The 15212-nt window shown below is 40.6% G+C and overlaps 1 protein-coding gene and 1 long non-coding RNA gene across 5 annotated transcripts in view; one reads left to right on the forward strand and one right to left on the reverse strand.

Moving 5' to 3' along the window:
- The first annotated feature begins 271 nt into the window (after positions 1-271).
- LOC129523735 (uncharacterized) lies at positions 272-14880 on the forward strand. Its single transcript, XR_010134635.1, has 3 exons — positions 272-588; positions 9627-9681; positions 14707-14880. It is a non-coding gene; the product is annotated as an uncharacterized lncRNA (long non-coding RNA).
- Positions 8102-15212, reverse strand: part of CPVL (carboxypeptidase vitellogenic like) — a 203573-nt gene continuing 196462 nt past the window's right edge. For all 4 annotated transcript variants that reach the window (XM_019031138.4, XM_004045233.5, XM_031012685.3 and 1 more), the window contains one exon: positions 8102-9344. In XM_019031138.4, coding sequence (XP_018886683.1) covers positions 9234-9344 — 111 coding nt within the window. In that variant the 3' untranslated portion in view covers positions 8102-9233. The remainder of the gene's footprint in view (positions 9345-15212) is intronic.

Raw genomic sequence — 15212 nt, forward strand, 5'->3', positions numbered from 1 at the left:
AAATGTGCTTTCTTGGAGTGAGACAGAGAATGCACAGAAGAACATGATTATAAGCAGGGAGTGGGTAAAGAGAACAGGGAAGGAGGGAGGCTTACTGGCTCTCTTATGCTTTTGAGCTGGGTCTCGAAGGCTGGGCGGGATTTTATTTGACAGAGCACGCCGAACAGAAAGGCAGGAGCAGAAAGAAAATAGAGGTGGTGTTTGCATGAAGGTAAATAATCTCATCTGACTAGACACATTTGAACAGTGAGAAAATAAACCAAAAAAAGTAGGCTGGAGTCAGTTTGTGGCAGGCCTTCAGAGCCCAGGGTGTTTTGACATCAACTTAAGTAGTTGGCAGCCATTGAGTCAGAGAGTGAGTTGATTAGACTGCTGTGTTAGAAAATGAAATAGCAACGCTGTCTAGGATGGATTAATGGCTGGGACTGTTGAAAGACTAGAGCAGGGAGACCTTTCAGTAGGTTGTGCAATCATCTAGAAACTGGAAGGAAAAGGAGGAACGAGCTGCAAAAGATACTGCTGAAGTAGAGTAAACAGACTTTGGCCACTGGGTGAATGTAAAAGAAGGACAAGAGAAAGCTGTTGATGGTAAGGATGTGGATGTTCTCGCAGACCAGGGAAAACGAAGGGAAGCTGCTGGTTTGCGGGAGGATGAGCAGGCTGGTCATGTTGAATCTGAGTTTCCATCAGGACAGCTGGAGCTGTGGGCAGGGAGCTCAGAAGAGAAGGCAGGACTTTCCCTGTGATAGGAAGAGAACAGGGTCATGATGCTGTGGGAGTATGTGGTGGTAAAAGAGGAAAATTGAGGGATATGGTGTTGGTTGCTTTGATCTTCTCAGTAAGGTAGGAGACAAGGCCATTCGCTGAGATAAGGGAAGCCACACTGTGTCATCTTGGAGTTTGAGAGTGGACATGGTTTGAAACAGCTGCACCAGTGAACAAAAAAGGTGTCAATTACTGAGGAGCAAATGTGTAGACCTGTACAACCTCAAGTGTTCTCTCCCATAAATACAGAATCCTTTTATGGTGATTTAATAAAATCTGTCCAGGCAGGTGTGAGAAGAAATAGCCTTTAAATCGCATATCTAGTTTGAGGCATGTATTATGTTTTATACTCTCTGATTTCTGGTAGATAGTTCTCTCTTTCTTATTGCTATGCCATTTATTAGCAATTTATCTGTTTTGTAAATTTATCAAGATGCTAGTATCCCTCAGCATGGTACACATGAAAACGTAGCAACCAGTCATTGCCAGCTCTCATGGTATGTTTCCCGGTGTCGAACTTCTGTCCCCAGAGACGCTTGTCATCACCTGCTGTCTACTCCAAATGCCAAGTTGTTTTCTTCACTTGGTGGCTTTGGGCAGAGGGGGAGAAATGGCTCATCACAAAGACCAGCAGCACCTTGGGCTTCAAAGGTGGGGGTTACACCTGCACCTGGGGCTAGGGAGAAAGGGGCAAGCTTAACATTCATCTCACTTTCTGGGGTGGTACCAAACGTTGCTGCTGGTGGTTCAAGAACTCATCCCATTTCACCTCCTTTTGGTCTTTTCCAAGGCTTCCCACACCTTCCTTGTCTCTCTATATTCTCATCTCTGTTTTCATTTTATGGTACCTGCTGTTGGGGATCTAAGGATTTGTTTGGAGTGAGAAGTAGGGGAGAATAACAGAAACCTCTCTGCATTCTTAGCCTTACTAGCATTTTCTTTACTAAAAGACAACTCCATTGGAGTTGTTGGCACTGGTAGTTTTAAGCCACCTGGTTTCAGTTTACATAACTGAGTATGTCCTAATCACACAGGATTACTGAATTGTTTTTCTCTTCCTTTAATGCTTCTACATTGAATATGTGACTATCAACTCTTTTTTTTACTCTAATCCAGCCCAAGAAGAGAAAAACATTCCACTGAAGGGTAGGAAATGGCAGAAAATTTGGAACCGGGGCCCAGAATCGCATGCTTCCCGGGATGGTGCACCTTTCTCTTCTGACTGTCCAGTGAGGGAAGAATGTGATCTAGAAGCAAATCCACATGGACCTTGGTTTACTTATGAGGCCAAAACAGAATTGCATTTCTCATTCCTTAAGAAACTAGAACTCTTAAGGAATTGTTCTGAGGCTCTAGCCTAACAAATATTAACATTTTTCGGGGACAGAGGAGCTCATTTAAGGGAACCGTGACTGATTAGAGATTCCTTTTCCTCTGCCCTAACAAGGAAGACACATTCTAGTGGAATTTTACCCTGAAGAAACTACCTCATTGGAGCAAACAAAATCCACCCTTCATCCAGTCCAAGATCAGCTTCCATTTTCCAGGGCAACATCACTCCAACCCTTTTTTGATAGAATCTACTTTTTTTTTTTTTTTAACTTTTGTTTATTTTTGCCCCAAAGCCTTTGGCATTGTCCTCCAGTGAGTCACACTATGGAGCCATTTCAAAATGTCCTCCTTAAAGAATGTTTCTCTTCCCAGGGGAGATGGGAAATTGGTCAATGACAGCATGTTCTGGCATGTTATGGTGCAACGTGTGAGGATTTTAGTAAGGAGATGCCATTTCACACACCACCAAGGCCACTTGATGGATGGGCTTGCAGGGAGACGGCCTTCTAGATCTTTCCTGGCTCTACAGAGACAAGATGGAAAAACTAAAGCATGGCCATTAGGAGTTTCTTCCAATCAGTGTAATAAGGGAATCAGTCCTTCTACTCTCCCATGACAGAAGTTTAGGGCAGTCATTTGCAAATTCAGATTTTGCAACAAAATAATTAAATCATCATGGGATGGAAGACAAAAATAAGAGGAGAGAAGGCAGATACTGGCGTGTTTGGAGGCTTAGCAGGCTCCAGCACAGTAATGCTGATGCTCAGGCCTGTACCAGTGATACTCTCTTCCCCTGGAAGGTCTCCAGTCTCACCCCCACTCCTTGGTTTGGAGTAATTAGTCATCCTCTGTCCTCTGTTCTCAAAGCACTTCGGACCTTCATCTATTAAAGTAGGTGGCACACTGGGATTATTTATGCAGTGGTCACCAGCCTTCCCTTCATAAGCATCTGTCCCCATTTAGAGCATCTCAGCGGCAGAGCATAGATTTGTCCTCATATCTTCAGCACCCAGGGCACGTCTTCAAGAAGATTAACATGGCACATCCTGCTGTAAGATGGAAGCATGACTGAGCCAGGAGTCTGGGGCAATTTCTGTTCCTGGTGCTGAGTGTCTAGATTTTCCTATTCTTATCACACAACATCCCTGCGTACTCGCAGGTCTCTCAGGCACTTCTTTTGCTCCCTTTGACTCATGTATGAAAATTTAAAGTATCATCAAACATTACTAGGTGTACATGTGAATTTTGATTGTGAACATTCATTGGGAAATTAGGGAAATTACCAGTGTGTATTCCCACTGCATGTCAAAATGTAGAAACTGGCTTTAATGTTTTTACTGAGCTTTAAGATCTGCATATGGTGGATGTTTTCTGGCTCCTGGCTGCGCAACATCCAGGCTCCCTTTCTTCTAGTGACAATGCCCTGGGTTTGTTTTGTTTTGTTTTGTTTGGTGGTGGGCAATTGTCTGTCCCCCATTGGGTGCAGTCCTGATGACACTGAGTTCAAGGTGGCCCACCCTCGCTCCTCAGCATGAGATGAGTTTTCAGTGGCTGCCACTGGCTGTGGTGTGGGATTGGTGAGAGGAAGCTTTTGAGTTTTTTGCAATGAACAGCTCTTTCTTTTGCAATTTGAAAATTAAAGATTTAAGAAGATTAACATTTGCCCAAAAGACCTCGCTAGACGCAGTGAAGTTTCTTATGAATCTGTGTGAGCAGCAGCCGCAGCCCTGGCTTGCTGTCCTGACACACACAGCACCCAGGGGAATGCAGACGGCCAGCATCATACTCCTGAAGTTGCCAAAAATCCCTTTAAAATGATTGAGCAGATGTCTTTTCTTGGGTTTGAGCAGATATAAATCACAGCAGTCTGCTTTTAATTCCTAGGCTCGGTGTCTTAGGGGCAACAAAATCAATCCGTTTCAGGTTGGTTTTCTGAATGTTTTTTAAATCTTCAGAATTTTAATAACAATAACTGCTACAATATGCAAGAAAAAGTAAACACATCTGTGCAGGTAGCTATATTTCACCCCAGGGCACACACTTCCTGTGTGATGGTGGAGTTGAACAGGCGACTCCCAGTCATCTCTGCAGCTGGCCCTGACCACCAGAGGTCAACCCCTCAGGGGCCCAGCATGGAGAATGAAATGGTTTCTGAGCTTAGAGCCAGAGGCTTACATGGCACAAAATGGACACAGCCCAGGCCCATATATCATTAGCAGTAAGAGTTGGCGGGGCGGGGGGCGCTGTTATTCACAAGAAGAAACAAAGGGAACGCCAGACTTTCCTCAGGAAATCAGAGTTTAAGTCAAGCAGCTCACCACAAGATCTTAGCCCTTGGTTTCTGGTCTTACCTGTCATATTGTTGGTGGCATTAGAAAAGATAACTTGGGAACTTCACATCAATCAATAATTAAATCAAAGCTCTTAGTACTTTCCAGAGAATCACAATTCAAATTTACATTAGCCCCTCTTGGGTCTCCAGAGCGGATACTGCATCAAAAAGTTTCCAAGGGTCTGGTTTACACCACTTTCAAAGTAAAGCCCTAATAATGGCAGTACAGACCCTAATGCCTACCCACTGATAGGCGAGAAGAGCTGAGGGATCCGGAGCAGGGTGCCTGATGGGAAGAGGATGGGGTTGAACAGAGACCCACTTTGATTCCTGATGGGCTCTGCCATTAGCTGTGGAAACTCAGGGGTGTGTGTGCGTGTGTGTGTCTTCCTTTTCTTTCTTTCATATAAAAGAAAGCATCATATATTGTTAGATGCCTTGCGTTTTTTTAATAACATAACGAAATTGGAACAACGTTTAAGGCTACTTTTAGACTTTCTGTCATCTCAAACAGTGGTCTCCAAATCTTTTTGCTGTCAACTTTATCATTAAAAAATTACTGAAGATACATATATATAATATATATTTAATATATAATATATTCCACTTTGATTAAAATTTCATAATGTAAATATTAATACAGCAGTGGCATGATTATACTCTATAAATAATTATATATAATAGATTATAAATATATTGCTATATATTTATTTATATATAGATATATAAAAATAATATATTTATACATTATAAATGTTATATAATTATATATAATATATAATTATATAACATAATATATAATTATAAGAATTAGATTTATATGTTATATATTATAAATGTTACATTATAAATATATCATATATAAAATTATTTCATTTATAAAGTATATAATCATGCCACTACTGTACTAACAATATTTACATTATGAAATTTTAATCAAAGTGGAAACTGCAAAAGGATAAAATAAAGATAAATTTTAAATACTTAATTTTTAAAAATTGTATTTGATTTTTAATGGTAAAAAATGCTTTCTAAAATATTATTGTTAATATCTTCGATAGGACCAATGTGTTGAATATGCCTTGTCATTTTCAAAAAGTCTTACCCTTTTGTGATATAGTCGTTCAAACGTCTGGCTATACATACAGTTTATTTTAATGCTTGGTTTCAAAGTCCATCAGAGCTGAAAAAGACACTTAACAGAGGTATGTAGGTCCAATAGAAGAAATGCCTCACCAGATGAGCTTCACTAATTCCCAAAACTCATTTTTCAGTCTCATCTATTACACAAAGACAATTGTTGAAATTTTCTTTGCTTTTAAGGGTTTTTTAGTTTTGTTTTTGTAATGTGCATATAGTAAGATGGGAACATTTCCAAACATCTGTTTTCAAAAGGCTCTTGCCATCGATTCAATTTCTTTTGAAAAGAAGTTAACTTTCTCACTAATTAATTTCACTAAGTGAAAATATCACTTCTACCTTGAAAAGATGGATTGTGTGTTTACTTTAAAAAACGTATCTGCTAGGCGACATACTAACAATCGCCACTTGCCATGACAGCACGTCTGCAGTGCTTGTCTTTTTGTCAAAGAAAGGATCCAGGACTCAACCTCAGGTTCCACAGCTCCTTTAAATGCACTACCATGAGATAAGCGGTGTGGTACAGGAGGCCCCCTGGACCATTGGCCATCAAATTGCAGTGTTATAATCATCCTACTCTTTGAAAGGCTTTGTTTTTATGAAACTAATCATATTGATAACATCCTATATGAATGTCAGTTGCAATTATTGGCAATACGCTCCTAGACGCAGGACCGTGAGAAGATGCTTCGGTGGACCTCCTCCATGTGCCTCTCCCTCTTTGCAGATGTTGTCTACCTACAGCAATTGCAGTCACATAAGACATCTGACTGTCTCATGTCTGAACTGAGGGAGGGCATCATGAGAATCCAGCATTACATACTAGGAAAGCCTAATTGTGTTCTCATTTTGAAAGGAAGCAAATATAGACAGACATTCTAGTATTTTCTCCTTGTACTGTAACGGATTGTCTTGAACATCTATGGAGGGCATGCACTGTACTTGGAGAGTCTACACAAAGGACTCTCTACATTTAAATCCAAAAACTAGTTTTTCTTTAGTTTCCCTTTCTTCTAAAGTAAAATACTTGCCAGATTCAATCTTTTCCTTTCTTCTTCTAAAGTAAAATACTTGCCAGATTCAATCTTCATAGAACTGTATCCTCAAATGAGTTGGCTAGGGTTGCCCCTGGAAGGTCTGGCAACTTCTGCTCCCACCGCCACCTCAGCGCTCCCCACTGGCCTAGTACCTGGGTCAGGGTGATGATAAAAATGAAAACATCTACAATTGCCATGTATTGAGCTATTATCCTGTGCTATTCCCTATGCTAAGTGCTCTGGAAAGATATCAATTCTCTTTATCCACTGTAGCTATGTTCTATAACGTCTATGCAGACAGAATTAGCAAATTCTGAACCATTGCTTCTAAGGAAAATACAGGTCTAGGTTCCTTCAAGCTTGTGGGTCACAACATTCTTGTCAACTGATCAATACATAACCTTAAGTGTGTTTCTTAGTCACCTTTAAAATGTTGATTCATTAACGTGGAACTCAGGGCCAACAGCACTTTAACTCATGCCTGAAAAAAACAAAATACCTGCTTGTATTTTCTCTGTAAGTCGCTTCACAGTCTTCTTGCACACTAGTCAGTACTTCAGCACTGTGCTTGAGGCCATTTTAAACAGCAAAATCAGCCACAAAAAAAGCACAAAAATGCGAAAAAAATGTGGCACTAAACAGACTTAGAAAAGGACAATTGGGCTGGGTGTGGTGGTTCACACGTGTAATCCCAGCACTTTGGGAGGCCAAGGTGGCAGTATCACCTGAGATCAGGAGTTCAAGACCAGCCTGACCAACATGGCAAAACCCCATCTCTACAAAAATATAAAAATTAGCTGGGCTTGGTGGCGCGCACCTGTAATCCCAGCTACTTGCGAGGCTGAGGCAAGAGAACTGCTTCAATCCGGGAAGCAGAGGTTGCCGTGAGCCGAGATCACACCACTGCACTCCAGCCTGGGCAACAGAGCGAGACTCCGTCTTAATAAGAAAAAAAAAAAAAAGATGATTTTTTACAGTATGAAAGCTGAAACAAGAAGGCAGAGCGTCTCCTTGTTTGACCCCAGCTGGGAATGTATATGCTGGGCAACTGAATTTTTTTGCCACTCTGTACATGACCTCAAAAGAGCAAGTGTATTGATATTGGGGTTACAAATACATTTTTTAGCAAGTAGACTCCATTTGCAAACATGGAATTCTTGAATAATGAGGATAAACTGGATCATCTCATAGTACCCTTGTAAATAGGTACTACTCTAGTGACATGTGAACCCAAAAGAACCTCAGAAGTCTCCTCTTCTGGCTACCTTCCTTGAGTTTTTGGGAGGCTGGTATGGTGAAGTGACTTCTCCTAAAACGTCCAGTGCATGTGTGATCCATATGAAACTAAACCCAGGTCTCCCAGCCAGTCAGTGCCCTTTCCAGTACATAGTTATGAGATTAAATACACCTAATTTAACTTGCAGATGGGGCTACATGAAAAACTTCTTGCGTCCTACCCTGCCCCAGTTTATTCTCTGCAATAATTAAAATCTGCTTTTGATCAGAATATTTGATTTAATGACTTCTAGGACATGGGTACAATGAACAATTTAAAAAGGAAGATCACAAACCTGAATGTAATCAGGCACAAAATGAGAAATTACAAGAATAAACTCCATAAACTATTTGCCGCAAGAACAGGCTTTGACTTTTTAAATTTAATTCTCCAGTGAGCCAGTTCATAGATGGGTAATACGAGAAGGAAGTGATGTGGAAAAATCCACACGTCTTGTAGAATTTCAAAGAGATGTGAGCACATGATGCATAAATCCAAAAGATGTGCCAGGATGTGACATTTTAGTTAGAAAACTGCTAATGAATGTATATTTATAAATGTATACATTGATGCCAGCTTATCTTTTTTGATATTCTAACAATGATACAAAATTAGGTTGTTCTTTATTTGGGGAAAAGAAGTAGAGGATTTGAAGCCCAAATTAAAATGGCTCTTATAACTAATGTAGCCTGCAGGCTGTTTCAGAAGTGTGTACACCTCAAACTCAAAGAAGGAAAAAGAAAACGAAAAGGCAAAGATTAAGTTTGTTCTCTGCATAAGAGCATCTGCTTATCAAGAATTGATTCATCATTACTTTTATATATAATATTTTTATTTCAAAGAATTCTTTTGTTCTAAGACTTTATATATTTGAGACTCTTTTCCCCAAAACTATTATAGCTTCATCCATTTATTTGGGATAATTGAGCTATTCTTATCCAATAATATTTCCAAACACCTTCATGGCATGCCAAACTTCTGTTATTGGCAGAAAAAGATGTTACAGCTTTGTTTGTTACAACTGCACTTTTCACTTACTCTTAGAAGAAATTAAAAATTCCTATTCAAGACCCTAAAATTTCATTTATACATCTTGTCTCAGTGTCACATCATCCATACCTTTCATCCTTTAAGTTAAATAATGTAATTCTTATTCATGTACTCATGTTAATTTTGTAATAAACATCTCCCCCCAAAAACAAAAGCTCACTTGTTTCAAGGATAATTTTTATCGATGAAAAAAATCTTGCAGATATGAAAAGATAATTTTTTTATTCCTATGACATTTTCTGTTTTTACGATTTTCTTTTCAGCAATGAAAACCTCTGATGTTCTCTTTTGGGAAGGTAGTTTATCCAACATAAGGATCCCATCCTTTTCCATAAATGAATCGATTAATCATGTCAAAAGCTCTCAGAGGCTGGTCATAGGGTAAAATATGTCCTCCACCTCGAATAATTACCTTAAAAAGAAAAAGTAAAAGAATGGAAATTTAGAGAAATGGATATTCTAAACACATGGAAAGTTTTCATTCAGATTAAACTCTATTTAAAACTCACATGAAATACAGAACATATTCTCCCAATGCTTGCCTTTGGACAAGCTGCCTATCTGGCTGTTGATGGCTTTAGTAACAGGCATGTTAAGGTAGAAAAGTTTTAAAGCTTAGTTAATTTTACGCAAAGTTGTGTTCTTTTCTCATGAGTGTAAAAATTGAAAATTATTCCTTGTCTTTTTCCTCTAGAGAGTGATCTGCCTGCTCCCCGCAGTTGAGAGTGCTGCACTGCAAGTGTTACCTGGTGAGGCCCACCTCCAGCCCACTACTTCTGGGGTATGTCAGGTCTGCCTGCAATGGGGTGGATTGTCTACTTAATTCCACCCTTCAGTTAGCCAGCCCAACTGTCCCTCACACTGAGCCATACCTTCCATTTTAGCCTTTATCAGTAATGAAGGGGAAATTTTGGTTCTCAAAAAAATAAAAAAACCAAAAACATCCTTGACTGAGGCAGGAAGATGACCTGAACCCAGGAGTTGGAGTCTGCAGTGAGCTAGGATCATGCCACATGCACTGCACTCCAGCCTGGGTGACAGAATGAGACTCCATCTCTTAAAAAAACAAACAAACAAACAAAAAACTTGACACTTGAAATAAAAGAAAGTCATGTTTTGAGCAGCATAGAGTTAGAACATTCTTTTTTTTTTCTAATATTGGATTATAAAACATTTTAAAACATAGTAAATTCGAAAACAATTCATATAGTGACGATTTTGAGTCATGAACTTTCACTTTACTTGCTTTCTCACATAAGGGTGCCTCTATGCATCCCACACCCATCCATTAATCCATCTTATATTTTTGACACATCTCAAAGTAAAATGGGCATGTAGTGCACTTCCCCCACACACTTCAGCATCACATTATTCATCAGAGTTCAATATGTGTTTACAGATTTTCTTCTTTTGAGTCAAGTTAAGATACAATGAAATGCGCTAGTCTTAAGTGTAGACTCACCAGTTCTGACAAATGCATACACCTACGTAACCCAAGCCCTTGTTGGGTGATATAAAGCATTCCTAAAACATCTCTAATGATGAGATCAAATCAACAAAAGGGGACTGGTCTCTGTACTCGTTAAGCCTCTAGTGTCAGCTAATATTCCAAGTAGAGGGAAACGGGAAGCTGTCGTGATTCAATGCCAAAAGGGCAAGGACTGACACTGAGTGTTTGTTGGGAAGTTACATGCAGGAGAGGTCAGCCTGGCCTGAGATGTCTTGTTCCATATGTGGAGAATGGACAGGAGGTACCAGTGCATGAAGTGAATAAACGTATGCAAAAAGGACATCACTTTCAGTAACTTCTAGCTGCAGAATCACGATCAGCAATTAAAGGTCACTTTCACAAGGCCCTTCCTAAGAGGCTGGGTTCTTCTACTTGTCTCAATCTGAAGTAAACTGAGGCAGAAAAAGTATATTTGGATAGTACATTTATTATATTGAAAATCTGCCCCTATATCCCAACACCCTCCATCTTACAACCTTGACGTGCAGTAAGTAGGATTAACACTATTAGATGATATTTACCTTGCAGCTCGCAGCTATACAAGCTGTGCACTGAACAACTACAGGGAGCACCATTCACATGAGCATTGAGATGACTGAGCTATTTGGAATTATTCAGTGGCTTGTCCAAGTCACAGAATTGTTAAGTGAGATAATTAGCTAGAACCCTGACTTCTGATGCAAACACCGGTGTGGTGTTTTTAATCAAACCCTCTACTCAATCATTCCTTATCTTTGAACTGAAATTTGTGGCTTAGTCACGGAACATTTTTATTCACCTCTCAATAGCCCTCTGAGGTTTATTGATGAAAAAAATATTGCAGATATAAACATAATTTTCTGTATTTTTGTATTTCACATATTACAGTGAGGGAGGCAGATCCCATTTGCAGATGTGGGACCAGACTTAACTCTTTCACATGCAAATGTGAAACTTTCGTGTTTTGCTGCAGTTGATCAATGGTCATTTGTGCCTCACTGCAATGACCGCGAAACCCATCTACCATTTGTGTAGAAGCTTGCAACTGGAAACCCAACATGCCCACTTTTCATCACAAACTGAAAGTAAACATGTGTGACAAGAACCCCTTCACAGGACTCCAGAGGGAAACTTTTGCCGCCCCGCAATCCCAGGCTAGACATTTCTTCCTGCAGATTTTCATCCATATCTTTGGCCCTGGCAGGAATCTGATGAGTGATTTCTGTGCAGCTTCAGCTCAGCTGAGGACACTTAACAAAGTCATATGTGTGACAAAACCCAGCTGCTTCAGCTGGAAATGAGTTTGGCAGCAATGGTCCGGAACAGCAATAAATTGAATACCCAAGAGCTAAAGGTCATCCTGCCCCCAGAACCAGTGCTGCAGCTAACAAAGGATAAACAAAGGATAGCACAGTGCTTCACAGCCTGGGCTCAGAAGTCAGAGTGCAGGAGCATGGCAAGAGGCACTGCACGTTGTGTGACCTTGGGCAAGGAACTTAACCTCACTGAGCCTCAGGTTCCTTTACTTTACAATTGGCAAACAAGTATTACCTCGTGGGGTAGTTGTGAGTTGTGTGAGGAGTTAGTGGAATAATGTCCCTGGAATACTTAGCACAGTGCCCGGCCTGGGATGGTCTTCAGTAAATATTGGTCATTTTCATTATTCTTCCAACACTTATCTATATTGAAAATCCAGAATCAAAATGCCTATATCAGGAGGATTGCTTGAGATCAGGAGGATTGCTTGAGTGCAGGAGTTTGAGGCTACAGTGAGCTGATTGAGCCACTGCACTCCAGCCTGGGCAACAAAAGGAGATCCCATCTCTAAATATAAATAAATATATATGTATATATGCTTATATGAACCTAAACTACCCTAGAACATGGTGTTCCTACATTTTCATAAAAAACCTTGGTTTAAAAAGGTTGTTTAAAACAATGGTTCTTGGCTGGGTGCAGTGGCTCATGCCTGTAATCCCAACACTTTGGGAGGCTGAGGTGGGTGGATCATTTGAGGTCAGGAGTTTGAAAGAGCCTGGCCAACATGGTGAAACCCCATCTCTACTAAAAATTAAAAAAAAAAAATTAGCCAGGCATGGTGATGCACGCCTGTAATCCCAACTACTGGGGAGGCTGAAGCAGGAGAATCACTTGAACCTGGGAGGCAGAGGTGGCAGTGAGCTAAGATGGCACCACTGCACTCCAGCCTGGGCGACAGAGTGAGACTCCACCTCAAAAACAAACAAAAAAACAAAACAATGGCTCTCAAATTTGAACGTGCATAAAAATACCTGAGCTCATTAAAAGAGATCGTGAGGCATCACCTCCAGACTTTCCAATTCTGAAGGTCCAGGGCAGGGCCTAAGAATTTGCATATCTAACAATTCCAAAGCAATGCTGATGCTGTTGTTCCAACTGCTTGTTGAAAACCACTGTTGAGAATTTTTTTCTACTCTGTGGCAAACCAGGGAATTCTCTGTTTACATCAAGGTAATTTGATTAACACCTACTCATGAATACAAGTAGAAATTTGTTTAATACCTACTCATGACCTCACTTCCTGGGTATCCGCTCTCCTGGTATTTACTCACGCACATGTGCACTCACACACACCTTCCCTGTCCATGATTATCAAGTGGTGAAGGAGAGCTGAAGGGGTCAGGTGTTCTTACTCTTCCTCTCAGTGACCTACCTGACCCTGGTCCAATTTCTGAGCTGCCATGTGTAATGACCCTAATGGCATTGTAAATTGTGTCATTAATATTGGGGGAAAAGAAAGCTTGTTAAGGGACAAAGTTGTTTCACATGCCACAAAATTCCCAAACAAAGCATATTCTTAAGCAGATTCACATACAGCATTTTACTGATATTAACTTCAAAAATAAATATATTTTTGAGTGTGGAAAAATAAACCACTCTGTTGTTTATAATCAAGCCACTCACCATTCACAAATCAAAGATAACAGACCACTTGGCAGCTTTTAGAGGTGAGTAACAAAATGTGTTGGGGCTGTAATTACATATTTAAATGTGACAAGATTAATCTCAGGGCTCCCTGAATAGAACTGTCTATTTTGGGTGCCTCCACACTAGAGCTGCAGCCTCTAACTTCATGTGTTCCAGATGTTCCAGGGGGTCACAAATGTGTCATGAATTTCAACAGGGTTATACAAACACTTTAAAGCTTCATTCCACTTTATTTTTTAGAAAACGATATAATTCTCCCTGGAACTAGAAACAAACACCTGCCAGTAAAGGTTTCCCAGTTGTGCCTGTTTAGATGACAGAAAAGAGAGGGAAGTTCACAGTGGGCTTGTGGATGTAGATGTGTCAGGGGAAGCTTCTTGGGGGTCTTGAAGGAGATCACTGGACGGAGAGTGGTGGGTGGGTGGGGTGGGGGTGGAGGGATCACCGCAGACAGAGGAAACTGTGTGTGGAAATGCTGGGGCCGTGAAGCTGCAGGCACGTGCAGCACAGGGATCATCACAGACAGAGGAAACTGTGCGTGGAAATGCAGGAGGCATGGAAATGCAGCGGGGGTGAAACTGTGGGCACGTGCAGCAGAGGGATCACTGCAGACAAAGGAAATTCTGCGTGGAAATGCAGGGGCTGTGAAGCTGCGGGCGCATGCAGCAGTCTGTATGTGGTCCCATTCATGCAGGAATAGAGGGAAACAGAAGAGACAGATGAACAGGCAAACGCTAGTGGGACCATGTGATGCCCCAAGTGACATGCTGGGATGAGTGGACCTTATCCTATCGGGCTTTAAAAGCAATTGTGGTAAAATACACTTAACATAAAATTACCACTTTAACCATTTTAAAGCATATCATTCAGTAGCATTTAGTATATTCACACTATGTTGTTGCAGAATATTTTCACCACCCCAAAGGAAACCCATATACATCAGTAATCACTTCCCACTCCTCCTCTCCCCATCAGCCCCTGGCAACCATTAATCTGCTTTCTGTCTCTATAGACTTGCCTATTCTGGATATGTCCTAGAGGGTTTTAAGTAGGGTAGTGACATGCTTATGTTTGCAATGTAGAAAAATGACTTAATGTCTAAGGAGAAGGCTAATTTGGAAGGGAGTCATACTGGCACAAGGAGGCAAATTAGGAGACTACCAAATCAGGTGAGAGGATGTGGGCTCATGGGAGGGATGGGTAGAAGGGGAAGGAGAAGAGGGTAGTAAGATGGAACCAATAAAATCAGTGATTAACCCGATATAAAGGTTAAGTGAGACTTTCTCTACCCATCCCCAACACATCCTCCCCATTTCAGGCTTCTGACATGGGCAGATTTGCAAAGGTGGTGCTACTCACCAGGAAAGAGAAAAGAGCCACATGGGAGCTGCAAGTTTGGCAGGCAGAATACGTAGGATTGGTTTATTGTTTCTGCTTTCCAGTATAGAATGATGCATACCCTCAAGAGAATCTGCTTGTTGTGGTTTCTGATTTACATGTAAGTTCTTTTCACTACTTTTATTCCATTCCACATTTACTAAATCTTATCTTTTAGTTTGCTTTCAGACACTAACTATAAGTAGAAATAACGTAAATAGCATTCAAATAAAAATATATTGAAAAGGTACTTGGGAACGAGAATAAAAAACAAGCCAAAGCTTGTTAGCAGACACTTCCTAACAAAGAATGCAATAAGTCACTTTCGAAAGAATGAAAAAACAGAGCAGAGATCAAGGCTGGGAGTTGCTTCAACAGCACTCAGGGAAACGATTCTTGAGGTCTCCCACTGTACACCTCTGGTGTAGCAAATGGTTATTGAATAGA

The sequence above is a fragment of the Gorilla gorilla genome, chromosome 6, assembly GCF_029281585.2.
Source record: "Gorilla gorilla gorilla isolate KB3781 chromosome 6, NHGRI_mGorGor1-v2.1_pri, whole genome shotgun sequence".
NCBI classification, from domain to species: Eukaryota; Metazoa; Chordata; class Mammalia; order Primates; family Hominidae; genus Gorilla; species Gorilla gorilla.